At 38.9% G+C, this 25,698-nt stretch overlaps 2 protein-coding genes and 1 long non-coding RNA gene across 7 annotated transcripts in view; all 3 read left to right on the top strand.

The window, feature by feature from the left end:
• Window positions 1–7,798, top strand: part of syt16 (synaptotagmin XVI) — a 43,384-nt gene extending 35,586 nt beyond the window's left edge. For all 4 annotated transcript variants that reach the window (XM_075448809.1, XM_075448808.1, XM_075448806.1 and 1 more), the window contains 3 exons: window positions 1,039–1,500; window positions 1,612–1,801; window positions 2,645–7,798. In XM_075448809.1, the coding sequence (XP_075304924.1) occupies window positions 1,039–1,500; window positions 1,612–1,801; window positions 2,645–2,958 (966 nt within the window). In that variant the 3' untranslated portion in view covers window positions 2,959–7,798. The remainder of the gene's footprint in view (window positions 1–1,038; window positions 1,501–1,611; window positions 1,802–2,644) is intronic.
• Window positions 7,799–8,267: 469 nt separating this feature from the next.
• On the top strand, window positions 8,268–18,307 carry LOC142365800 (uncharacterized). Of its 2 annotated transcripts, none has more exons than XR_012766654.1 (4): window positions 8,268–8,552; window positions 10,547–10,612; window positions 15,279–15,394; window positions 15,905–18,307. It is a non-coding gene; the product is annotated as an uncharacterized LOC142365800 (long non-coding RNA). The 2 variants fall into 2 exon arrangements; XR_012766653.1 differs by having other exon boundaries at window positions 10,544–10,612.
• Window positions 18,308–22,269: 3,962 nt separating this feature from the next.
• Window positions 22,270–25,698, top strand: part of sgpp1b (sphingosine-1-phosphate phosphatase 1b) — a 44,260-nt gene continuing 40,831 nt past the window's right edge. The window contains exon 1 of the mRNA XM_075447516.1: window positions 22,270–23,428. Coding sequence (XP_075303631.1) covers window positions 22,562–23,428 — 867 coding nt within the window. The 5' untranslated portion in view covers window positions 22,270–22,561. The remainder of the gene's footprint in view (window positions 23,429–25,698) is intronic.

Raw genomic sequence — 25,698 nt, 5'->3', positions numbered from 1 at the left:
ACAGAGCAACTACCTGAACGACGGCCATTTTAACTTCAGATGAACACATGCAGCAGAGGAGTGAGAAGCAAATGTTTGTTCAGAGCAAATGCTTGGAGAAAGACAAACAAAAACCAACTAAAGAAACCAAAAAAATCCCTCAGTTCACAGGTCAGACGCAACTGGTTTTCAACCTAACTAATTGATTGAGACAACCCCTTCCGTCAAGAAAATCAATCCAACAAAAGAACTTGAATAAAAACACAAAAAGGGGAAATCATTGTTCGAGTTGTTCCTTGCCCGACCGGGCTTTTTCAAGTTGAAGCTTTACTGAGGGAACCATCAAAACCACCAAAACTTGACAGTGCCTGAGGCGATTGTGGAAAGGAACAAAATCCTCTCCACTGTATCTATTCCAACCAACCGCTTTATGAAAGATCTATTGCACTGATCAATCTACCTCACTTTGTTATCAATATGTTATACATTGTGTATTTTGATCCAATTTAGAGTAATATAGCAGAGCACACTTTAGAAAGATATGTGGGGTTTCTGCATTATTCAGCGAGATTCATTTCTTGCCCGTTACCTCTTATAAAAAACTACCAAAAAATACCAACAGCTAAAATGCTAAACCAGAGACCTCAAAAAAAGTCTCAATGGATATATCCATCTGTTTACACAGTCTATATGCACCTGCAGTCTTTCAAGCCATCCTACAAGCTGTTCTCTGTCAAAGATTTCTTGATCAGCCAAATCTCAACTTGATCTCCAACTCCTTTGTCTCCTGTCATTTCTTACTGACCTTACGAAAGGAGAAAAAGGCTGTCTGAAAATGCCTTGACAACAAGCTACACATGGTACACGTTTGCTGTTTCCATTTTTATATTTAACAATGTGTTTGTCAAAAACCAACTGTCATGTGGCTGTCATCCTCAACAAAAGTACAAACTAAACAGTCTGTAATCTTGTAGGCAGCAAAAGAGAATTTTATTTTTCCTCTTGTTTGTATGATTTTTTTTAAATGTAAGATTATAGTTCTTTCTCCATCCTTGTCAGCAAGAGCAGGCTCCAAATGATGAGGTCTCGTCTCCCCCGGTGAGTTCCTCCCCTCGACCTCCTATCTCTACCTGTGGAGAACTGGTCATCGCTCTGGAGTACCGGCCCGACGCGGAGAAGCTGCTGGTCTCTGTAATCTCGGCTCGAGACATCCCAGACAAGGCTCGCAGCGGCATGGACTCCTGGCAGGTGCACATGGTCCTTCTGCCCTCCAAGAAGCAACGGCACAAGACGTCACTTCAAAAGGGCTCGCTGCCACACTTCAACGAGACGTTTCGATTCTCGCGCCTGGAGCCATCTGACCTGCAGATGTCGGCTATAAGATTTAGGCTGTATGCGCTGGGTGGTAGAATGTCCCGTGAGCGAATGATGGGAGAGAAAGTGCTGCGTTTAGTAGGGCTCAACCTGGGCGTGGTTAAGATGGAGACGACACTGGTTCTTGATCCTCGAAGTAACATTAAGGTAAGAGTGGGAAAATGACATCAACGGTGGGATTTGTGTGGCTTTAACAATGTTGTGTTCACATTTAGATGTATTATTGCATTCAATATCATACTGCCTTTCTCTCTTTAGAGTGTGGGCTCCCAGCTGAGTTTATCTGCTGTGTCTCAGAGTGATAGTGCCTCTTCCACTCAGTCTCTGACCCATGGTGGTGTCCCCGAGCTGCTCGTGGGTCTCTCCTACAACGCCACCACAGGACGCATGTCTGTAGAGCTCATCAAAGGCAGCCACTTCAGAAACCTGGCTATCAACAGGCCTCCAGGTGTGCAGGGGCTCTCATACCCACAGATCAAACCTTCATTTACACTCTAAAGTCGAAAATACTTAAGTTTGCATTTAGTTAAGCCACAGACTATGACTGTTGCATAGTAAATATTCTATATATGCTACTTAATACTTCAACTCTAAGTTTGTTAGCTACAGGAAATTGGGCAGCTTCTTAAAATGTTTGGCAATTGCAGAAGACAGCTAGCCTGGCTAACGCGTCCACATCTCGATGAGATGGTGGTCTGGGAACTAGGTGTGCATTTTCTCGTATTTGAGGCGTGGTTTACGAATGCCTAGAGCCGTTTATTGGGCGCTACGAATGTCTATCAAATGGCGTCTGGTTCTTCCCATGCTGCTTTGCGCACGATTCATAGCCAATTATATCACTTATACCAGATGACGTATGTAGAGCTACAGAAATTCGACGAGGAAGAGGGCTATGAAATCTTTCAACGCCAAACGTTGCTCTTTTTTAAATGAAAACTTGCGTTCTAAGCTACTTAAAACACTTTCTAAGGCTGCATCGAACAGTAACGTTGTGTCCGCTGCCATGTTGGATTAACACTCTACAAGCTTCGGTGTAGCGCATAGACGTCGTCATCGTCTTGCTGCCCCCCCCCCCGTTCTGTGATTGGTTCCCTAACTCAGGCAAAAATAAGGGCGGTGGTTTCCAGGCTGCCTTTGCAGTGTGAATGAAATCGCGTGCAAAGCAGCATGGGAATTCCCAGGCTAGAAGACAGCAGAACCTTGAACAGGAAAGCACAAGTATAGAATAGATCCCTGCATGAAAAACTCCTCATCATTCTTTATTCCTTCTCCTTCACCTCCTCTGCTCCAGACACCTATGGGCGGCTGACGCTACTGAACTCTGTTGGTCAGGAGATCTCTCGGTGTAAGACATCTGTGCGTCGTGGTCAGCCTAACCCTGTCTATAAGGAGACGTTCGTCTTCCAGGTGGCACTGTTCCAGCTGTCCGATGTTACGCTGTTGGTCTCCATCTACAACCGCCGCAGCATGAAACGCAAAGAGATGGTTGGCTGGATAGCCCTTGGCCAGAACAGCAGCGGAGAAGAGGAGCAGCTCCATTGGCAGGACATGAAAGAGACCCAAGGACAGCAGGTCTGCAGGTGGCATGTCCTGCTGGAGGCTTAACACTACCCACCGGACAGGATTTATGTCATTTCTTGTGTTTCAAAGTTGGGTGGAATTTGCTCTTTAGTTACAAAGCTCTGAAATAGCTTCATAGCTGAAGGTTTAAAGGACTCAAAACCATCTTGACATCTGCACAAAAACCTGAATATACATCAGACAGCTGTTTTAGGAAAGAAGGGAATTATAAGTAGATTCAAAGTAAGTTTTCGTAAATCTGCATTACAAAAGACAAAGAAATTGGATTTACTCAGATTAAACATTTTCTTCACTAAATCCTTTATTGTTCTGTAACTTTAGTAAATCATCAGATTAAAAGAAGAGCTAAGATTTGATTTGACCTTCCTGCTGCAATTTTTCTTATCAAGCAAACTTCTTTGTGAAGTAGTAAAGGGTCCACACTTATCTGCCACTTTTTAACCTTGTCTAGGTTCTAAAAAGCACTTTACAATGTGTTTCTCGATCGCATATTGACAAACACGGCTTATTCAGCATATTCATGCTGCACTTTCTCGCTCTCTATCAAACTCAAAAAGCACATTGGGGGCAAATGTGGCATTCATTGTCCTGCCCAAAGAAACATTCATACATAGTGGTGCTGGGGATCAAACTGTTGATGTTTGGATTGGTAGACCAACTTAGATCGTTGTTAGGGGCTTAAAGGGTTCTACCTGATGGTCATATTTGCAATATCATATTCACAAAAAGCAGAAATCCTATAGAGGACACTAATGGATTTTGGATCAATTGATTTAGAAAACACCACAGTTCTCATAGTTTTAGTCCGTACTGTGAGTGAATAGAGATTTTCTTTAATTTCATGAATCTATCTGACCAGATTTGACTCGAAACTTTTTTAAATTTGTGAATTTTGGGGCACTGTTAGAGAGCAATTAGGATAAAATAAAATAAAACTATCTTAGCCTGGATACAGAGACTTTCAGTGTTTAGTGACAAATAATTCACTGAACCGTCATGGTTACCTATGTATGTCGAGCTATGTTAGGACTGAATTCTGGCACCTAATCTAATGCCTTCAATGTGGTTTTAGGTCAGTAAGTCAATAATTAAGTAATCAGAATATGGCAAATCGTTCAATTTAATTTAGTTTGACAAAAAAGTTATGATCATTTTAATTTGTTGATTAATTTGGCTTTCAACATAAATATAGTTGTTTACTACACCAATTAACTTTAAAAAAAAAAGTCCTTCATGACCTCAGTGTCATCAAAGGAAAAACTGATAGTCATGATAACAGTGACATCAGTGTTACACTGAAAAACATCTGACAGGAATTTAGTGGAATCATTTTCATTTTCACATGAATGAAATTCACAAATGGTCACAAAAATGTGAAAGCCTCACTATAGTGTTGTCCCCTCTCGGCTACTGTAGCAACATGGCTGTGCAGTGCGACAGAGGTTAGAAGGACGACTGTATCTTAAGATAGAAACACTAAATATTTTATCATAATTCTTATTTTCAAATGATTCTACACAAATGAATACATCTTTATTAATATCATATTGCATTTCTGGAAATGGATTTTTTCACTCTGGATGTTTAAAGAAAGTATACTGGCATATTAGCCAGCTTCCCATGCATTGTTGGAGAAATAAACCTCGCTGCTTAACAGCTTCCGTTTAAATGAATCAGGAGAAATCTTGTAATCTGGTTTGCAGTTCTTCATAGTTGCTACATCTGTGGCTAATTCGATAAAGTAACTTGTCAACTACATCATCTTTGAGTTTACGTACTCTGGATTTAAGTCTAGTTGTCGGACAGGTTCATTAAAGTCCAACTGCCCTGTTTAACCAAATCAACAATTACTGTTTTTTTTGGGTTTTTTTATAGAGTTTGCTTTGAATTTTTAAAACAGCTCTTTCACTCATAATTTTGAGTCATATTTTGCACTCTAGCATTCCCACTGAAGGACCACGTGACCATATAAATACTAAAAAGAAGCAAGCATATGAGTAGAAGCAAAGCTATTTCATGTTTCAATGAATGAGTGGATGTCTCATTCATATGCAGCACTCTTTAATATTCTTCTAACACTCAAGCTGTTAAAGGCAGGAAGACCAGCAGCTGGAGACTCTTAACCCCATTGGGATGAGCCTCATCAAGGCGGAATAATGTTATTTGGTCTCAGCTCCTTCTTTTTCACATGGCAGAATTCATGTCAACACCCATCACTGTGGAGCTAAAAATAGGCTTTAGATATCTCCATGCAGCTGTTAATAACATGCAGTGAATTACTCTGGAAGAGTGCCCCCCCAGCCTATCTCTCTCTGAATGTAGTAATTGGTAGTTACAGCTGTTGAATAGTACAGTGTGATGATGGTAATGCTGCTGCTAATGTTCATCCTCCTCCCGTCTGTGCACCTTTGAGTCATAAGGCAACAGTTCAGCCTGGAGCATGTCAACATGTACTGTTGCTCCAAACTCTCAGGGGTTCACACAGAGAGCAAAGATGTGTTCACCTCAGCATCTGTGTGTGCATGTGTGCATTTGACAACAAAGCCTCTTCAGAACTTTACAGTTTAGTTTGAAGACCATATGATTGGAGGCAACTGCAAAAGATTACTCAGTAAGGCTATGTTTAATGGCCATTTGATTTTTTTAAAATTTTTCAACAATCAACAAATTAGGCCGATTCTGATATTCATTTTACCAAAATTCAAGTGGACCATTTTCACAATTTTATCCCTGACATTAATGTTCTTCATCATACATTTGAATTAGTTTAACTGTGAACACAATAACCTTTGGTAATATTTGCCAAAGAACAAGTCAGCTTGTGTACAAGTAAAGAATAATATATACATCCAAACATGAATTATTATTTCAGATCTATTTAGGAAAGCTTCCAGCATCAGAGAGGAAAGTTTTTTTTATTATTATTTATGTTAACGGTCACTGGACTCATATCTGCATCTGGTAAATGCAGTGCAGGAGTTGGAAGTGCAGTATGTGTAACCAGCAAATGTGTTAGTCTGATTTTCTTCAGGTATAAATGAGTCCTTTTTTTCGTGTAATGTGAGAGCCCGAAAGACCAACCAGAAACCAGTAGTTTCTGTTCCTTTTCTTGTGCAACAAAATGTCTCTCTCTGGCGGGTCTTCGTTTCATATTTGACATTTTTGTTCTTTTGGAGAAATGCACATTTACAGACAAAGATAAGTTTGTGAAGATGAGAGGCTAATAATATTAGCCCCATGGGTTGGTTGGAAACTTTGTGGCTGTTTTGTCTCCAGCTGATTGAAGCAAAAATGAGAAACAGAAACATATGTTTGTCTCCAAACTATTATTATTTTCTACAAAAATGTATTATTTGGTGATTTTGCTCAGAACTATGGAATGTGTCCTTAACCAACTAAGATTACGTTTCTTTTGGCATCAAAGCTGACGCAGGATTCAGTATCAGCATTCCTATTGTACTGGCTTCATACTTGTTTGAAAAATGACATATTTACTGCCCAGGCAAATATATTTTATGCATGTTGAGTTGTTGTATAGAATGTCTATGATATTTTTAATTTCTAGATGTTTGCTTTTCTCCAATATTTGCCGGGATTGTACTTATATATCTGCATGCTCAGTTTAAGATACCCGTTTGTGAGACAATCAGATTGTGCTGCAGAAGTAATACAGTCTTGATACTGATGAAGTGCCTGTAATATTTTTAGATGAAACATATCCAAAATGACAAAGAGATTATAGAAATTTGCATGACGACTTCTTGTTGTTCCCTGTGAATGCTGCTGTCTGTCTGCATGTGGAAGGTTGAGTTGACTGGGCCAGGACCAGGGCTGACATAAGACCAGATTTTATTAGGTTGAAGTCCACAATAGGTCTAAAGGGGGTGGTAACACCCAAAAAACCAACCAACAAATAAACCAGAGCCAAAAGCACCAACAAAACATGGGTTTAACCTTTTCAAAATTATTTTTCCCCCACAATACCAAATGTAGGTGAAGTACAATCAAGCGCAATTTTGAGTAATTTAGTTGCAAAACTCTGTTGTACCTCAATGAATTACATTGGATCTAAACCAATCTGGTTAAAAAAAAACAAGGCCTGTATACAGTTGAACAAATGATCAAATGTTCCTTTTTATTGTTTAATCCTTTTGTAAATTTGCAAAACGACCATGCTGATATTAGTCTATCAGGGCTTTGTACAATCCTCCATTTGCTGTAATACACTGAGGTGCTTCATACAGATCAACCTCACTTTGAAAAAATCCGGGTCAGCCCTTTAAATTCTTTTAACAGTTATGTTTTGGCACTGTCCAGGGTGTGTTCTGCCTCTCACCCAATGACAGCTAGGATAGGCTCCAACCCCCACCCCCCCTTTCCTCCCCTGACTCTGAGCGGATATAGAAAATGGATGGATGGATGGAAATCAACTCTTACATGACACAGCATTTTAATTAATGATTACCATAAATGTAATATTTTTATAGCCTTATCCAGACTGTTCTTGTTTCTTAAATCTGCCTCAGAAAGGGTGGGGTACTGTAAAACCCACCATGTTCTACAACCACCTGCAATCCACTGTCCCAGCCAGCTATTATGCTGCACTTTACAACATAACAGAAAGAAATTTAGCTTTGTCCAAATGGATTGTCTAGCACATGGGAATCCAAGATACAGTCTAGCTTGCTTGTATTTTTTTAAAGCTTCTAACTACACTTTGTGATAAAACAGTCACACTGACTCTGATGCTGCCTGCAGCCCTGGTCGAGACCATGCATGCTGAGCACTTGCAGCCCCCAGAAAGCACTTTTTGTACCAAGTTTTGTCGTTGCCAATAAAATCAACAAGATCCCTGCTGTGTTTACATCTGTCTGCCATCTTGTTTATTACCCTTTCAGTTTCAGATGATAGTGATAGCCTATTCTTCGTTTGCTTTAAATTGTTTGCCCCATGTTCTTTTTGCATTCTCTAACTCCAACAAATTAAAGCTATTCCAGATTTCTATGGATAAAACAAATTCAATTTGTATGACAAGCCCCTAAAGGCTACCGACCCTTCCTGCCTTTGAAGACGAAAGTTGAATAATAACTCAGAGTGATTTAGTTTCCCCTTTAATTTATTGTAATGGGTGTTTGAAATTATTTCAAAAAGACAAAACGACTACAAAACATCTCGAAAACGACAACAAAGACTCAAAAGTCATAAGTTGTCAATGAGAAGGTTAAAAAAAAAACTTGCAGGGTGGATACGGGAAGATGACTATTGATGCAGAAAACGTCATCGCCGTGCTTATCGAGTCTCCTAGCAACAGGAAACATCTGCCTGCTCGAGCACCAATGAGGGCGCGTGGGGAGCGGAGTGTGTGTTGTCTGTTGTTGCTGTGAACGGGATATTTTAGGAGTCTGGAGAAGAGTGAGCGTCTCGCCCAAACTGGAGCTGAAGCTCTCCGCCCGTTTTCCAGTCTGTCTTCTGGAACCGACCCCGGCTCGAACCTGAGGCCGAGCAGGAGCGTCGCTGCATCAGTGAGCACCTTGGATGTAGAGAGAGGAAGGCCCCAGACTGCAGCGGGAAAGTGGGCTTTTTTTTTTTTTATCGCGGCCGTAGAGAAAGCTGAGAAGGTAAGAGGCTTCCTGTCACATATGACGGATATTCGTCAAGTTTTGCATTTAAAGCAAATGCTATTTGTCTCTACGTGACCAACTAAGGCATAACACATCCAACGAAATTCACTTTAAAGGAAAACGGGAGTTGAAAGGATGAAAGCATTTGCAAACGAGGGAAAAGATAATCAACCAAAAAACTTCCAATATAAAAGAGAACGTGTAAACGTGACACAACCAGTTGTGATGGTTTACTACTTGGGCTACTACTGGTCTGGCAAAATGATATGCTAAATATATGAAAAGTATTTTTTGTTAGTCACTCTTTAGCGGTTTTATCCTTTAAAGCGAATACAGGTTATACTTGTACTCCATTCAGGATAAAAGTGCCTCATTGAAAAAAAAAACAACATAATAATTTCTGTTTGACTTTTGAATTTTCTTTGCAAATGAATGACTGTTACTGGGTTTTAAAAGATTTGAATTATCAGGATGCAAACTCTGAAAAGAATCTTTGTTGTGTGAGGAAAATCTTTTGGACGTTAGGCTCTCTTGTTGTCTTGCAACCTGTCACATTCGCCCATTATCTTCACAGAAAAATCAAGTCATTTAAAAGTCACACTCTCCTGTACTTTGAGTAAATATATTTGCTGCCCCATGAAATTTAGTATGCAATGCATACAAAAATACAGACACACGCTTCCTACGCAATCCCACCCAAACACACACCGCTCTCTCTCTCTGCTCATGAGTCCGTCACTGTGCATCCCTGTTGGATTGCAGTTGGGTGTTAGAAACCGTGTGAGTCACTGCAGCAGCTTAAGGAGAGCCAGCATGAATGGTTTGTAACCATAAAGCTTCCCACCTTGTGTTGATGACTGATGTATGACATTTTAGAGAACAATTGCCACAATCACACAAACCTTGTTAACTCTTCTACTCTCACTCTTCTTGGTACAAGCTGTTCAAGACAATACATTTATTAGTAGCTCATCACCAGCTGTGTCAGTACGCATCTTTAGATTTATTTAGCAAAAACAGGGATCAAATCGAGACATTATACTGCAGTGCATGTACAGTATGGAAACATATCTATAACATATATATATATATATATATATATATAGAAAGATATGATAACCATTTGTAAAAAGACTGTATAATACAATCATCTTATTGTGTTTAATTATTTTATATTTAAATATTTTTCTAATTTTATTACCTCGTAATTTTGTCAATTGATGATATGTTCTCACTTTCTTTCCATCTATTTCATCCATCCATTTTCTATACCTGCTTAATTATTTCAGTGTTGTGGGGAACTGGAGCTCATACCAGCTAATACATGGGGGTGAGAGGCGAGGTACACTCTGGTCAGGTCGCTAATCCATCACAGGGACTTTCTTTTCTCCAAAATATTTCAAAATACACATTTTAAGAAATTCTTTCACTATTCAAGTTAACTCTGTTTCTTCCTTTTATTCTTTGTTTTTCTCAACTTTCCTTCTCATTCAATTTTATTTTTGTTCCTCCGCATTTTATATACAAAATATTTAATCGTATTTTCTTTCTTTCATTATTTTATTCATTATTCCTTATTTGTTGCCTTTTTTCTCTTTTTTTGCCCTGTTTATTTTTTCTTACTTCCTTTTCCCCCTGCTCGGAAGTGTACAGATGTGTAGATGATGTTTCCTTTGCAGAGAGAGCTGCTGTTTGTTGGCCATATAGGTGCTGATCACAGCTCGGCATCAAAACATTTGATTCGTCTTGTCAGGCTTGTGAAAAATGTAAACTGTATAAAATGTTTAATCTGGAAGTTTATAACAGAAATTCCATGCTGAAAAATTGACTGTTAGTCTGGTAATTGTTCATGAATGTCATGTAACAGATGGCAAAAACTTCTTGGTTGCAAATATCTTATCTTCTCTCAGTGGTGTGTTCACGCTCAAATGTTTTTTCATTTCTTTCCTCGTCATCCTCACTCCACTCTCTGTTTGTTTTCCCGGGAGAAGCCTGAGGGTGATGAAGAGGCTCCAATCACCACTGATTTAAACTCCAGTCACAGAGCTCAGCAGCAGGTAATGAGAGATGCTGACTCAGCCTGTTCTTTGATATCTTTCAAGGAAGAATCTGACGTGATGTGACATAAACCTAATAAATAATGTTACTTTTCTTAATACTTGTCTTACTTGTACATGTAAAGTCATGGTTCATGCGTAATTAATTCTTAAGCCCCATACACACACGTCGCTGCTATTTACTCGCTCAGCGAGTGAAGTCAATAGAATGTCTATGTGTTCACGCGAGGCGAGGAGGCGAGTAGGCGAGGAGAGTACAAGCGAGTACATGCGATGCGATGTGGGCGGATTCCGAGATGAACATATTTCAACTTCGAGCGACGCGAGTAAAGCGAGTAAAAGCGAGTAGCCAATTAAAATGCAGAATACAGATTATTGACAGGTGACGTTGCCCCAGTTTCCTCCAAACAGTGGCCACCCAACTTCTACACACCAAGTCAGCAAAAGCACCCAAGCGAGTGGCGAGTAGGCGAGTGAGCGAGTAGCGAGTAAATAGCAGCGACGTGTGTGTATGGGGCTTTATGTTGCCTAAAGTTTTTTTTTATTGGAATTAGTCATATGTGTCTCAGGACAATCAGTCACACTTTTTTTTTAAAAATCTAAAATTGTGAACCCAACCTCCTCTGGAGGAAGTTATGAGTTTAACAGCAGTTTAAAAGTGACCAAACCTTCTTCTAGAGACTGCTCAGCATTTCCCACGAACAAATTAGTCTAATTATTGTCTGTTGTTTCAACTGATTTTAACCATTTTATCTTGACCGGGGATTTTAACATTCACATGGATAATATGACGGATGGTAATGCCAAAGAATTTTCTTCTGTGCTGGACATGTTTGGTTTGTGGTAACATGTAACAGAACCTACAGAAAACACCAAGATACACCACTACGGTCAAAAACCTGAAAAGAGAATGCAGGAGAGCTGAACGTAAGTGGAGGAAAACAAAGCTTCAGATTCACTATGAGCTGTACAAAGAAAGCCTGCGTAGTTATAACAATGAGCTGTGCAAGGCCAGACAGCTGCATTTATCTGAAATTAATAATAAGAACGTCAACAATTATAAAACTCTGTTTGCTATGGTTGAAAAACTCACAAATCCTCCTAAACAGTCAAACCCAGACCTCCTCTCTACAGAGAAATGCAACGAATTTGCCAACTTTTTTAGCCAAAAAATCAAAACAATTAGACAAAACATTCACGCAACACAGACAAACAAGAAAACTAATCTGTGTCTAAAACCTAGAAATAACTTAACAATTTAATATTTAATATTGTTAATTTAAAAATCCTAGAGGAAAAAGTTCGGCATCTGAAATCAACAACTTGCACTCTGGACATAATTCCATCCCACTTTTTAAAAACTGTTTTTACCTCAGAAGAAAGTGATCTCCTACAAATAGTTAACAGCTCACTGGCATCAGGCATTTTTCCCAAGTCACTAAAGACAGCTGCCATTAAGCCACTCCTAAAGAAGAGAACTCTAGACGCCTCTATGATGAACAACTACAGACCTGTCTCTGATCTCTCTTTTATATCCAAGATTATTGAGAAAGTTGTATTTAACCAGCTCAACGACTTTCTGAATGAAAGTGGAAGTCTTGATAACTTTCAATCAGGCTTCAGACGTCATCACAACACTGAAACAGCTCTGGTCAAAGTGTTAAACGACAATAGGTTGAATACTGATTCTGGTAATGTTTCAGTCCTGGTTCTGTTGGACCTCAGCGCTGCGTTTGATACTGTAGATCACAGAATCCTGTTGCACAGGCTGGAAAACTGGGTTGGACTTTCTGGAGCGGTCCTTAACTGGTTCAGGTCCTACTTAGAAGGCCGGAGTTATTTTGTTACTATTGGCAGCTATGAATCTGAGCGAGTTGCCATGACTTGTGGAGTCCCCCAGGGGTCAATTCTTGGACCTCTTCTTTTGAACTTGTATTTGCTCCCTTTGGGTCAGATATTGCAGAATTTTAACATCAATTATCACAGTTATGCAGACGATACACATCTTTATGTGTCTCTGTCACCAGACGACTGCAGCCCAGCAGACGTACTGTGTCAGTGTCTGGAGGAAATAAACACCTGGATGAGAGAGAATTTTCTACAATTAAATGAAGACAAAACTGAGATCATTCTGTTTGGTAGCAAAGAGAAGAGGGTCAGCGTTGGTAAATATCTTGAGACTCGGGACCTTATAATCACTGACCAAGTTCGTAACCTCGGAGTGTTGATAGACTCAGATCTGACTTTCAGCAGCCACATCAAAGCTGTCACCAAGGCAGCTTTTTACCACCTCAGAAATATCAACAGAATTAAAGGTTTCCTCTCCCAAAAAGACCAGGAGAAACTCATCCATGCATTCATCTCCAGGAGACTCCATTACTGTAATGCTCTTTTAACTGGACTTCCCAATAAGAGCATTAAACATCTGCAGCTCATCCAGAACGCTGCTGCCAGAGTTTTAACCCGGACTAAGAGATCTGAACACATCACACCAGTTTTAAAATCTTTACACTGGCTTCCAGTCAGTCACAGAATAGATTTTAAAAGCCTGCTGATGGTTTACAAATCCCAGAACAGTTTAGGGCCAAAATACATCTGTGATATGTTCAGAGAATATAAACCCAGCAGAGCTCTTAGATCCAAGGACTCAGGTCAGCTGGTCCAGTCCAGAGTCCAGACTAAACATGGAGAAGCAGCATTTAGCTGTTATGCTGCAAACAAGTGGAACAAACTGCCAGTGGAGATTAAACTCTCACCAAATGGAGACATTTTTAAATCCAGGTTAAAAAAAAAATTTTTCACATGTGTCTATGCATGAAATCTGCACGGTATCTTTTAACTTATCTAGACTGTTGCTTGTTTTTAAATTCATTTAAATCATTTTATTTGTTTCTCTTTATATTCTTTTATGTATTTTAATGCTTCTTCCACTCCCTGCTGCAATGCTTTTATTTTATGTAAAGCACTTTGAATTGTTTGTACATGAAATGTGCTATACAAATAAATTTGATTTGATTTGATTTGATAACTTCATTACACACCCCTGCAATGGTCATGTGACTCTTGTGTGACAGTAGCAGAGAAGCAGTCTTTTTTTGTTGTTGAAAAAGTCACAATAAATGAGACTTTAATGATTATTTTTTTAATTATTTGCATCCAACACCAATATTCAAATTCAAATATCATATAGGTTGATAAAACTCACATGTCTCCGCATTTAATCTGTGTTTGTACTTTAAACACTTATCTAATGAAGATAAAACAAAACAATTTAAGAAAAGTTAAAGTTAAACATAAAAGTATAGATAAATCATAAATGATAGAAATTGTCAGCAAAACAAACAACTGAGAATCATTATAAGAATTTGTATTTATGTCAATAGATGTACTAAATTAATTACATTTAAATAAGATAGATAATTAGATATGAAAAAGAAAGAATCTGAAGGATGCTCAAGGTGAACTCAAAGTGGTGCTGAATAAATGCAAAGCAGCAAAAAACTGCAGCAAAGTAATGCAAAAGTGTCACTGTAAGTGTGAAAACTCTCTGGAATGAAAGATGATATACAAGAAGAGGCTAATGAAAACGAGACATAAAATGACCTAAAAGACAGTCTGATATGAATGCAAACACACTCATTTACAGTTAAAATGCAGCAACTGGCTAATAAGGGATACAGTACATACTTTGCAGACATAGATGGATACAATTGTGAATAGACAAAAAAATACAGCAAATTGACAAAAAGACAAAAACCAGATTTGAAACAACCACAAAATGACCAAAAGGATCAATAAAGAGATTGAGATAAACTGTAAAAAGAGGCAAACAACTACACAGAGACGCAAGCTGGAGAAACAAAAACTTAATAAAAAGATATGTTCAACTTAATAATGATAAAAAAAAGGGGAACATCTCTCTAATAGTTCTGAATCTTTCAGTAACGAGTCTGGCTTTGAGTCACGTCTGTGCCTTGGGTCCCATTGTTCCATTTGTCAGAAATGATAATAACAACAGTGAGACTGAATCAAGACAAAAACATTTATATGAATAACATAAATAGCTTATCTGGCAAGGACTCCGATGGATTATAGACTAAACCTTCAAGTCCAATTGGTCTGGTGTTCTCACAAATTCTTAGAGTTGGATTTTTTTAAAAAGATGTCATTTCAAGACCTGCTTACCAGTTCTCAAAAGAAGGCAATGATGTGTGATTGCAAACTTAGGAAAAATGTAGTGAGTGGAGCTTCAAAGCCCAAGAAGAAATTTTCACATCAACAGTCTTGTTGATTTAGACAATCATTAATAAAAAAAAAAGAAAAGCCATATTGTAAATATTATATTTGAAAAAAAAAAAGTTTAATTCTTGTTCATTATACTGACGTCACAGTTTCCCTTGAAATTCTATGACTCCTAAAAGGTTGCAAAAGTTCAAAATTGAATTCATTTTTCATTTGATTGTTTATTTTCTTAATTTAAAACAAGATGCAAGTTGCTGCTGATATTGGACTAAAAAATACCCAATTTAGTCCCTTGGTATGTAAAAGAAAGATTTCAGCTTGTTAGTTGTGGGATTCTTTTCTGTGTTTTAATATTTAAACATTCTCCCCCAGCCTTTCCTCTGTTTAATTTGTGGTCTTATATCTGTTCCGTGGCCCCCAACAGCTCCCTCCCTGAGAGAGAGACCAAACCATTCAACAACGTCGAAAGTTGCTTACTTCAAGAGGAAATATGCGGAAGAGGAGGATCTGCACAGAGGCCTACATGGATATTTTCAAAAAGTACCAGCATGTCCTTTTCTTCTCTCTTTGTTTTAATGCTCAGGGCTGAATATACATTTACTTTGGTCTGAAGTGTTTGTTGACTTTTGCTTTGCTGAATGAACATTTATTAGATCATTTCTTCATGTACTCAGCCTTCAACATTCCCTCTCTTATATTCATTTAGATCTTTATTAGATGTCCTTCAGCCTTATGTACAAGTCCAGTTGAGTCCAATAATGCTCCACTGCTTTTAGAAAATAGAACCTTTATGTTCTTGTTGACTTCGCAATAAAGGTTCTCCATCTTGAAATGCCAGAAGTACTACACTGCTGTATATCAAAAGTACTTCGTTTCAAGAAAAATCTTAATATGAAAATTATGTGAATCGCTTTCATGTTTTGAATATTTTTTTTGTTGACATACCCACTCTTGATCAACTCATATCCTTCCAGACTGTTCAGCATAACATAACAGCAAGGCTGTGAGAAGCAGATACTGACATGCTGCCTTTGTGTTTGCCTCTTGCAGCACTTGATACTGCAGGAAGACCGTAGCTGCATTTTAAAGTTATCCCTTGAGAAGCTGAGGTTCCTGGAGGACCCAGAGGCTTACCTGAGGCGCTCCGTCCTCATTAACAACCTGCTGAGGAAGATCCACCATGAGGAAGAGGAACTGGAGGTAGAGGAGGAAGTGGAAGAAGATGATGAAGTAGAAGAAGAAGAGGAGGTGGAAATCATTGGGGATGGGGAGCAGCAGAGGCTCATGTATCCGGACAGGAAGAGGGTGAAAGTGTTGGTGACAGACTGCTGCTCTCAAGCGTTAAGCCTGGAAGAGTTGCAACGTTACCGGCTGGTGCCGTGTTACCCATCCGTCGGCTGCTTGTACAGCCTGCGTACCTGCCCAGGTCTCACTCCAAACCACCAGGTCCTTCTGTGCAACCTTGATGACCATGGCTGATTCTTCTGCTCTAACTGCAATATCTCTTTTTAAAGTGGAGAAACCCAGTTTTAATTTCACACACGACTTTCACTGTTTACTCAGAATCAGCCAGAGGAAAAAGGTTGCTATTTTCCGTCCATTTACTTCTAGAATCGATTGAGGGACAAGGGTCATATGGGCTGTTTTGTGCATCAGAAGGATGCCACCTCTTCTCGTCACCCTACCAGGTCGTAGCAGAGGATTTAAGAAGCTGAACGCCCTGATTCTTCTTTTGCCTCAGAATCAACAGGACACCTGGTGTTGATGTCCTGCTCTGCTGCAACGTCACTGTTGATTGTAAAGAACTTTTTTTTTCCTGTTATTGCTCTGTTATTAACTGTTTTTGTTGCTCATGTGAAGAGTGAGCATTATCAGGGATTTACAGACTGCAGGCTGCTTTTCATGCGCCTTGGCTTGCAAGAATATTTACTGATGGGCTTCTGTTATCTTTCGATGCTACTGTGTTATCTATGAAACATATTGTGTAACATTAACATGGACCTGTGAATTCTGAAGCTATGAAGAGCCCGAGAGCATTCCCTTCTGCTTGTTTACTGCCTCCGGGAAGAGTGTTTCTTTCTGCACGTGATGTTCTGTGATCATATTTTTATGTGTCAGCACTTTGCTGCCCTCTGCTGGAAAAATAATTCATCTTATATCTGAGTGACTTCTGCCAAAATTTGACAAGGTAACTGAATAATGAGAAAAGATAGTACTGCAATCTTAACTCCCTTCCAAATGAGCATTTATAAAGTATGTGACATATTGGTTTGATATAAAGTTTTTAATACACTATGATGTTGTAAGCCGATCCAATTTTCCATTAGATATTGCCAGCAACTGCACGGTGGTGTGGTGGTTCGCACTGTTGCCTCACAGAAAGAGGGTTCCTGGTTTGAATCCCAGCTGGGGCTTCCTCCCAACCTCCAAAAACATGCATGTTAGGTTCATTTGTGACTCTAAATTGTCCCGAGGAGTGAGCGTGCATGGTTGTGTGTCTCGATTGTCTCCGTGTGGCCCTGTGATGGACTGGCGACCTGTCCAGGTGTACACTGCTGTTCACCCAGTGACAGCTGGGATAGGCTCCAGCCTCCCTGGAACCCTCAGTTGGATTAAGTGGGTATAGAAGCTGGATGGATAGATATTGCCAGCAACCGTAACTTATCATATTGTTGCACACACATGGTAAATGCGAATCATAAAAGCATTGTTCCTACACTAATTATAATTGTTGCCAAATACTGTTCATTACAAGGCATTAATAAGCATAATCTTAATGTCTGCATATAAGTTCAACAAATACTGCTTATATTGCTAAAATGTGGCAGTAACAACCTTTATTTGCTTTTCTATTTAGACATTAAAAAAAAGTCTTGTTTTTTTTGTTGGTGGTTTTGGAAAAATAAGAATGCTAATACACTCTATTCAGCTTTTTTTCATTTCAGTTACCAAACACTGTTTTTATGAATAGGAATTTCAGCCCTACTGTATTTTTTTTTAGAGTGGAGATTGTCTTTAACACAATTCATACTCTCCGTTTGAACTAAAAATGTTTTCACAGAAGGCTGTATTTTCCTAAACTGCCAGAAGATATTTTGATGTTTGCTGTGGCACAAATTGTGCTTTATAAAGCTGGCCAACGTTCTGTATGACAAATGTAATGAGTGCTTATTCCTCTTTCAGTGTCTCTCTATTTCTATTTCTCTATCTCTTTCTTTTTTTTTTTGGTTTGAGTGTTTAGTCTCTGTTTGGAATTTTCACAGTTATGTGAATCTTGATAACCATGACTGCAATGTCACAAAGATAATAATAATAAAATTATATATATCAATAATTAACTTAAACCAGCTATTAAGATCAGAATTTATATTTTGACAAAAATGGGATATTTAACATAAACTCTCTTGAAAAGGGGTCATTTAAGCTTTTTATTTTAATCAAATAAAGTATGTTATGTGACACGGTTTGATGTTTTTCTTTGTGTAGCCACACAAGTAGTCTGCAAACTAGTGCTGTCCTCTGCAGCTGTAAAATTGAAAGAATCCCTCTTTTGTTTAGAGAAAGTGCTCTACCTCATTACCTTATATACGGTCCCGTGGAAAAAAAAGGACACTGTTTCAAGATTTTACATATTGTGAAAGAATAGCAAAAATCACCAGGTCCTTACCAGATTTTAGGGCAACACAACCTCAGGTGAACAACAGCATGTGATACATTACTTTGTTTCAGCATTTATTTAACAGAAACAAAGCTAAAATGGAGAAGCAGTGTGTGAAAAACTAAGTACACTAAAATCTAAGCAACAGTCAGCTTCTGCTTATCAAGCACTGGTTAACTGATCATCATAAAAATAGAGGAAGCTTGCTGTGGTCACTTATTTGTTCAGTTGTGCGTCAACACAATGCCAAACAGGACAATGAGCTTAGAAAAAACAATTTGGGATGTTTCCAGGAGTAGACATCCCCACAAGTTTGCCCCTATCTGACTGTGTAAATCCTCAGAGAAATGGCAAGCAACTCAAAAGCTACATCTCTGACTCTACAGAGTAAAAGTCAATGTCAAACAGTGATCAAGAATTGCTTGTTTGGAACGGTTGACGGGAAAATCAAAGTATTCTGGAACCAAATGTGAGGCCATCTGTCTAACTGCTAAAGCTTGGCTCATGCAACAGTAAAATATTTCCAGATACCCCAGAAAATCTACAACAAAATGGTGTCAGCTTGTTGCAAGGTCAAATTCAAAGTCCAGAAATCAACCCAGTTGGAACAAATAATGCCATACCGGTAGTGTGGTACCACACACACACATACACACTAAAAAAAAGCATCATTGATCATAATTGGGAAATCAGTGGATTTAAGGAAATTGATGTGGTTGGAAAATACATTTCAATTCAGATGAATATATAATTAGAGGTCTAATTAATGTCCCACCATGTTAAAATGTTAATTTCAACAAGCTAAAACAAGATCGGTTTGATAATGATTGGTTTGACAATTGACAAGACACTGTGTAAAATAATATTTTTTAGGATTACTTATTGATATATAATGGTGGTTCAAAGGATTCTGGTGATCCTGTAAGGAGTTTATTTTTCAATGTTATTTAGCCAACAGAATTTCAATTAAATTACGAGTTTATACAGGAGATGTGATGGCAATAAAAGAGAAAGTCAGCTCTGGTGTAAAGGAAAATAATAGAAACTACAGAGTACAAATTATAATCAACAATGCTGTAATACTGGTTTAATTGGCAAGAGAGCCATGAGACACACTCAGCAATGGTTGCTCTCACAGAGAGTTGGGAGCTTCACAAAACACACTTCATGAGTTGTCATTGGATAGGTGAGGCAAAAGCAGACGATATTGGACTGAGTAAACTGCAGCCTAGCTCCACAGATTCAATTTCCTGTGTTCCTCCCTTTTATATTCCCTTGCCAAATGTAGACTTCAGTATACAACAGGAATTAAAGAAAATGTCAACTTTGAATATGGTGCAGAATATTTTCAGAATCAGTTCATCGTCACTGGCTTTTAAGATCCAGATACAGGTGCACAGATGCAGCAGTTTGTGTCTCATGTGAAAAATATGTCAAGGCAGGGATATCAGACTGTTTTTCAGCATATTTTAGCCATTGTTGGTAATATCATTGGCAGTAGGCAGAACTGCTATTTTCAGCCTTTTAGAGCTTGTGAGATCATTTAGAACAGACTTTAACAATGATGCAATCCATGCTATTTAGATTCAAGATTTAAGATTTATTTTATTGTCACTTAGCACAAAGCACAAAGAGGCACGACTAATTTAAAAACAGAGAAAAAAGAAATAGAAGTAAATGGAGATAAAGTTATCAATAATTAGCTGAATAGAAAAAAATTGGAATACCTGTATCTAAAAAGCAGAATGTGTACAAAGATGTAGAGTTATTGGAAACTTATCGTATAACAGCATCTAAGCAGTTGGGTCAAAACTGTGTTTAACTCTGGGTTAGGGTCAGATGCTATTGCACAAATTGTTGAATTGTCTACCAGAAGGCAGAAGGGACAGGATGGAGTTCTGGGAAAATCCTAAACCTTTGCCTTGGGTTACTAAAAAGAGAAGAGAAGAAGAAAACATTATCACCTGTCTGGGAAAAGACAGGTCTTAACCATGAACTATAAGAGCTGTTCCTGCGAAACAGCAGTGAGAATGGGGTTGGCCGACCGTGCTAAAAAAGATTAAAATAGTTCAATTTTAGCAGTAAAAACTGTTGAAAAAGAAATTAGTGAAAGCAGAATGAAAAGTCTTGAAATTTTGCTGAGTCATTCTTAAAGGGTGTAATGGAAAGGATATGCCAGCTTATTTGGAACTCTAAATTGAATGTTAAAAGAGTCCAGAAGTATATTGTCGCAATGAAGTTGAAAAAGAAATTAGTGAAACAATTTGAAGCTGATTGAAAAAAAGGCAGAATTGCTTAAATGGCTGAAAAAATGCAGAAGTGTCAGCCAGGAAAAGCTGAAGGGTTAAAAAAAAAACAAAAGCAGATTTCAAGCGGAATGAAAATAAGTAAAAGGTCTCGATATTTTGCTAAATCATTCTAAAAGGGTGAAATGGAATGGATATACCAGCTTAATCGGAACCTTAAATTAAATTTTAAAAGTGCAGAAGTGACAGCTGAAGAGCATTTCACCACAGAGATGAACAGTTCTCATGAAAAAGGTCAAAGGTTAAATGGATCACCACAACAGTAGGAAACAGTTCAAAGCAGTGTCCATCGGTGTGAAAAGGTAGAATCACATTTATGTACAAGTAAAATGGAGATTCAACATAGAAATGCACAATATGCAAGTGAATAATACTTAAAATAGCTGCAGTGTCATATGTAGCACAGGAGTTGAAGAGAGACGTCCTCAGTGAGAGCAATGTTTGTGAACAGGTGCGGCTTAACGAGCTCACACCCAGCAGAACTGCTGGAGAAGGAGCAGAAAATGGCTTAATGGATACTATGACCTCCTGTGAGAAAAGTTGAAGAGCCAGGTAAATAATTAGAAGACCGTCAGAACCAGAAGGCTTAGAGGAACGCGGCAATGTAGTTTTTATTTCAATTGAGTGAAAGACTTTTAAATGGCAGCGAGTTGAACACACTCGAAGCAGTCTGTTGTGTCATACCAAGCTTTACATTGGAGTTAGTGAGAGAATTTGAGAGGTTGCTCTTCGCTTCAAGGCTCATAGCGGAAATTCTGTAAATGTGAGCTCTTTAGTAGTTACATTGGCTGATAGAGGACACATTTTCCTACAATTTAAGGTATAATTTGTTTCTGTCAGTTAAACTGTATGAAAGTTAAAGGAATTTGTTTGAAGAAAAAGCTGAAAATGATCAGTGTGCCAATCTGCTGAATCTTCATTAATAAAAACCAAGGAGCAAAATATCCATATTTTTGAAACTCATATTTCAAAATTGGCTGAATATTTAAAAAAAAAAAAAAAGCTGCACCATTCAGTAATAGCTGAATGTCTTTCGAACATTTTAAAGTTTGAATGGTGTCTCTAGCTAAAAGTATGCTGAAGTAGTTAAGTTTGAAAGAGGAAGCTTTTTTTAATGCTGTACCAGCATTCTCACAGTTATACAAAGTAGAAAAGCAACCAACTGCAATTGAACTTTGGGAGATTTCACTGTAGTAAATAACCAAACAAAGAAATAAAAAGCACAACTATTAGTTATAAAATAATTATATTCCTTTTAGAGACTGATTTGGGTGGATCATTTTATGTTTCTTGTAACCCAAATCCACGCTCTACTCGATTGGTGGCGATGATAACGTTCTAAACTGGTTATTTACCGCCATAAGTAGAAGAAGAAGAAGAATTCCAAAATTTCCGACAGAACGGGAAGGCAACAGTGAACGCTCTTGCCCCTTACTACTCCTGTCAGTGCAATTGTTGATAGCGGGACCGCGAGCGTGATCAGACTCAAATTGAGCCAGAATATTCCAGTTCGGTCTGTTCGTTACGGTTTAACTGAAAAGTGTGTTTGCAGTTTTTAAAATAGCACAAGTCGCCATCAAAACTTGCTTAATTACAAACGGTTCGGGATTCACATCTAAGCGCCACTCTGCAAGGATGCATGTGTTAGCCAGTGAGCGTTAGCTGGGGAGCTAGCGTCCACAGCTGAGGGCGAGAAGCGAGAGAAGTCCGGGGCTACCTGCGAGTCATTCAATCCGTCTAAACATGGAGAAAATTAAGGAGCAGCTCGTTTATCTTCAAGACCCTCACCTGGTTGCCCGCTTTCAGCAGTTTTGCGGGGTACGGGGAACGTTTTCGAGAACTATCTCTGCTGGCAGTTCAAGCTCCGAAAGTACCAAGGCAGCGGACCGGTCTCACTCGCAGAACAACGGGGCTTGCCATCATCATGCCACCGGGGAAACTCAGAGGGAAAATGTGGCTGTTATGGGAGCTGGGGAAGGGGAGCATGTGCAAACGGAGTCACTTCGACGGAGGTTTACGGATCAAAACGTAACGAAAAACACCAAACATGAAAGTGAGAACCCTTCTCAGAATGGGGCAGCAGTGTCCGTGGCGACCGCAGGAGGAGGAACCGTTGGTGTGGACGGCGGCTCCAGCGCGGCTCCTGCCGCAGCTCAGGGCGGTCATGGCGTGGCCGGGTCGGACTTGGCGAGCTCAACAGAGTCGGAGGACATGGGGCCGAAGAACGGCAGCAAAGTGGTGAAACCTCTCCGCAAAAATTCTCTCACCGGCGACGCCGGACAGGAGTTTGTGATAGAGAACTGGTTCTTGTACTACATGTTCACTTTCGGAACCGAGTTGGGTAACGAGCTCTTCTATATCATCTTCTTCCCCTTCATCATGTGGAACGTTGACACTTTCGTGGGCAGGCGGTTGATCATGGTGTGGGTTTGGGTGATGTACTTGGGACAGTGCACTAAGGATGTGATCGGCTGGTCCCGGCCCGCTTCCCCACCTGTGGTCAAAGTGGAGATGTTTTACAACTCTGAGTACAGCATGCCGTCTACACACGCCATGTCAGGGACAGCCATCCCCTTCTCCCTGTTCCTCTTGACCCTCGGTCGCTGGGAGGTAAACACTAACACATTCACTCGCTGTCACGCTGTTGAGATTAAGCAGACGTGAGCAGGATACACTTCCTCCTGATTGACACGAAGTGCACAGGAAGTTGCCTTTGGCATCTTGCACATTTGCAGTTTTGTCCAGGTCTCCAGTTAAAACTATGGAAGTTTTTCTGTGCCATCAGAGTTTGAATACGAATTTCTAATATTGAATTTTTACAGCATCAAAATCAGACTTTGAATTTGAAAAACCAACAGTGTTAAAAAAAATAAATAAATCAACATCTAAAAGAAAATTAAGTGGAAAAGAATTAAATGGAAAAAAATTCAACTTCAAAAAATTCAGTGGAAAAAGAACCACTCAACATCCGGGTAAATGGGGAGAAGCAATCGATCCCTGTCTCAATTCATCCAACGGCAGCCAATCAAGCTAATATCAGCTCAATAGATATTGAGTAATATCTATTACTCAAGTTTACTAACACAAATGGCAAATAAAGTAAACTCACTCACTGAAGCACCATCACCCGCGTTGGTGGACATGGCTTCTCCCTGTTTACCCGGATGTTGAGTGGTTCTTTTTCCACTGAATTTTTAAATGTTGAATTTTTTTACACTGATTATTTTATTATTATTATTTTTAGATGTTGATTTATTTTAATTATTTTTTTTTACACTGTTGGTTTTTCAAATTCAAAGTCTGATTTTGATGCTGCTCTGATGGCACCGAAAAAGTTCCATATAAAACCCACTTTTGAACACAGCAATCGGCAAAGTGAAACCAAACCTCATTCAGCAAAATACTAAAAAAGTAAAATAGATTATTAGAATATCTGCTGGCCCTTCAGTTTATGTAATTTCCTAAAAGCTTCTAATATTTACTGTAAAAAGACAACATATCGTACACTAAAAAACATTCCCACTCAAACACAAGTTGATTTATTTAAGTTGTTTCGGTACAGTTTAATCTCCAAAGAAGTTGTTGCACTAACTGAAAGAATATATTAGGTTTTTGAAATATTCTTCTTTTTGTTTTGTTGGAGTATAAAACAAAAGAAAATTGTAAAACATGTTGATCACGATTTGCTGTAAACATTTGCTGTTACCTTTGCTGGATTAGATTAGGCCCAATACAGTGTTAACTCAGACTATGATGGATGGGCACCTAACAGTACTATTGGAAAATATTTTCTTTTCTTTTTCAGGAAACTTTCAACAAACTGTATATCGGAAAGAGAAGGTTAATACTAATTTTAGGTGATTAAAAAGTAAAAAATTATGAAATGACAGTGGGCGATCTCACAGTTTTATGTGATGGATATACTTCTTGTAGCACATGACTTGTTTTCTACTGTTTTTTTTTAAATCCTCTTTCACCCATATCTTCACCCTCTTACCTATAGTTGAATTGCACTGTACATTTAATTACATTAGAAGGACCAGAATGATCTTCTCCCTCAACCGGAGTCATGTTCTTGTCAGCTGCAGAGCTGCTCCACGTCCTTCCTGCTACTCGCTGAACAGCAGTCAAGTCAAATTAATTCTGCAAGCACCTGTAGTGGTCGAGGGGTAGCAGTCACTGAATTATTGCTGCATGGATTTAACAGGGAGGATTTATAGGTCGAAATACCATTCAAAACCACAGGAAAAACAGAGGTTCAACCGTTTATTAGCTCCGATGCATTACAACCATTTTGTGGTGATAGTAATGCATTTTTATCTGCTGACGTCTCCATCAAAATATTTCTCCGTCAAGACGATAATTGCGTAAACTATTCGTTTTCTTATAGTTTTAATTGCGAATTGAAAAGTCGAAAATCAGTGCCCATCCCTGTTAGCCAGTAGGCGGTGCTGTGATCGTTAGTCGCGACTGGTGTGCAGTCGTGTTCAGGCTGGGACTGCAATCAGTCATGAGAAATGTGAGCTGTGTAGCACAATTACACAACTACGGAGCAACGTCGACTTTCTGTTTTATGGCAAAGAATTTAAATTTCAACAGGAAGGTTTTTGGAATCGTGATATTCTGCACAATGAGGCATCATCCCAATGTTGGTCATGGCTTGACCACGGCTGAAGTGAATATGTTGGAGTGGCTTGGAACAATACAAAAAAGTGTAAAACGTGTTGCTTCCTGTTGCCGGACAGGTGGGCCGGACCATGACTGAAACTTGACAAGTAAATCTGTTCCAAAGATGATTGTCATGAAACATTTGACGCATTGGTTGGTGCGTGTTTCAGAAACAGCAACTTGCTGTTTTTAATAGCGAAACATCAAAATTT

The sequence above is a fragment of the Odontesthes bonariensis genome, chromosome 17 (assembly GCF_027942865.1).
Source record: "Odontesthes bonariensis isolate fOdoBon6 chromosome 17, fOdoBon6.hap1, whole genome shotgun sequence".
NCBI classification, from domain to species: Eukaryota; Metazoa; Chordata; class Actinopteri; order Atheriniformes; family Atherinopsidae; genus Odontesthes; species Odontesthes bonariensis.
The sequence above is the reverse complement of the archived record's forward strand: the minus strand, read 5'-3'. Positions and strand labels throughout refer to the sequence as shown.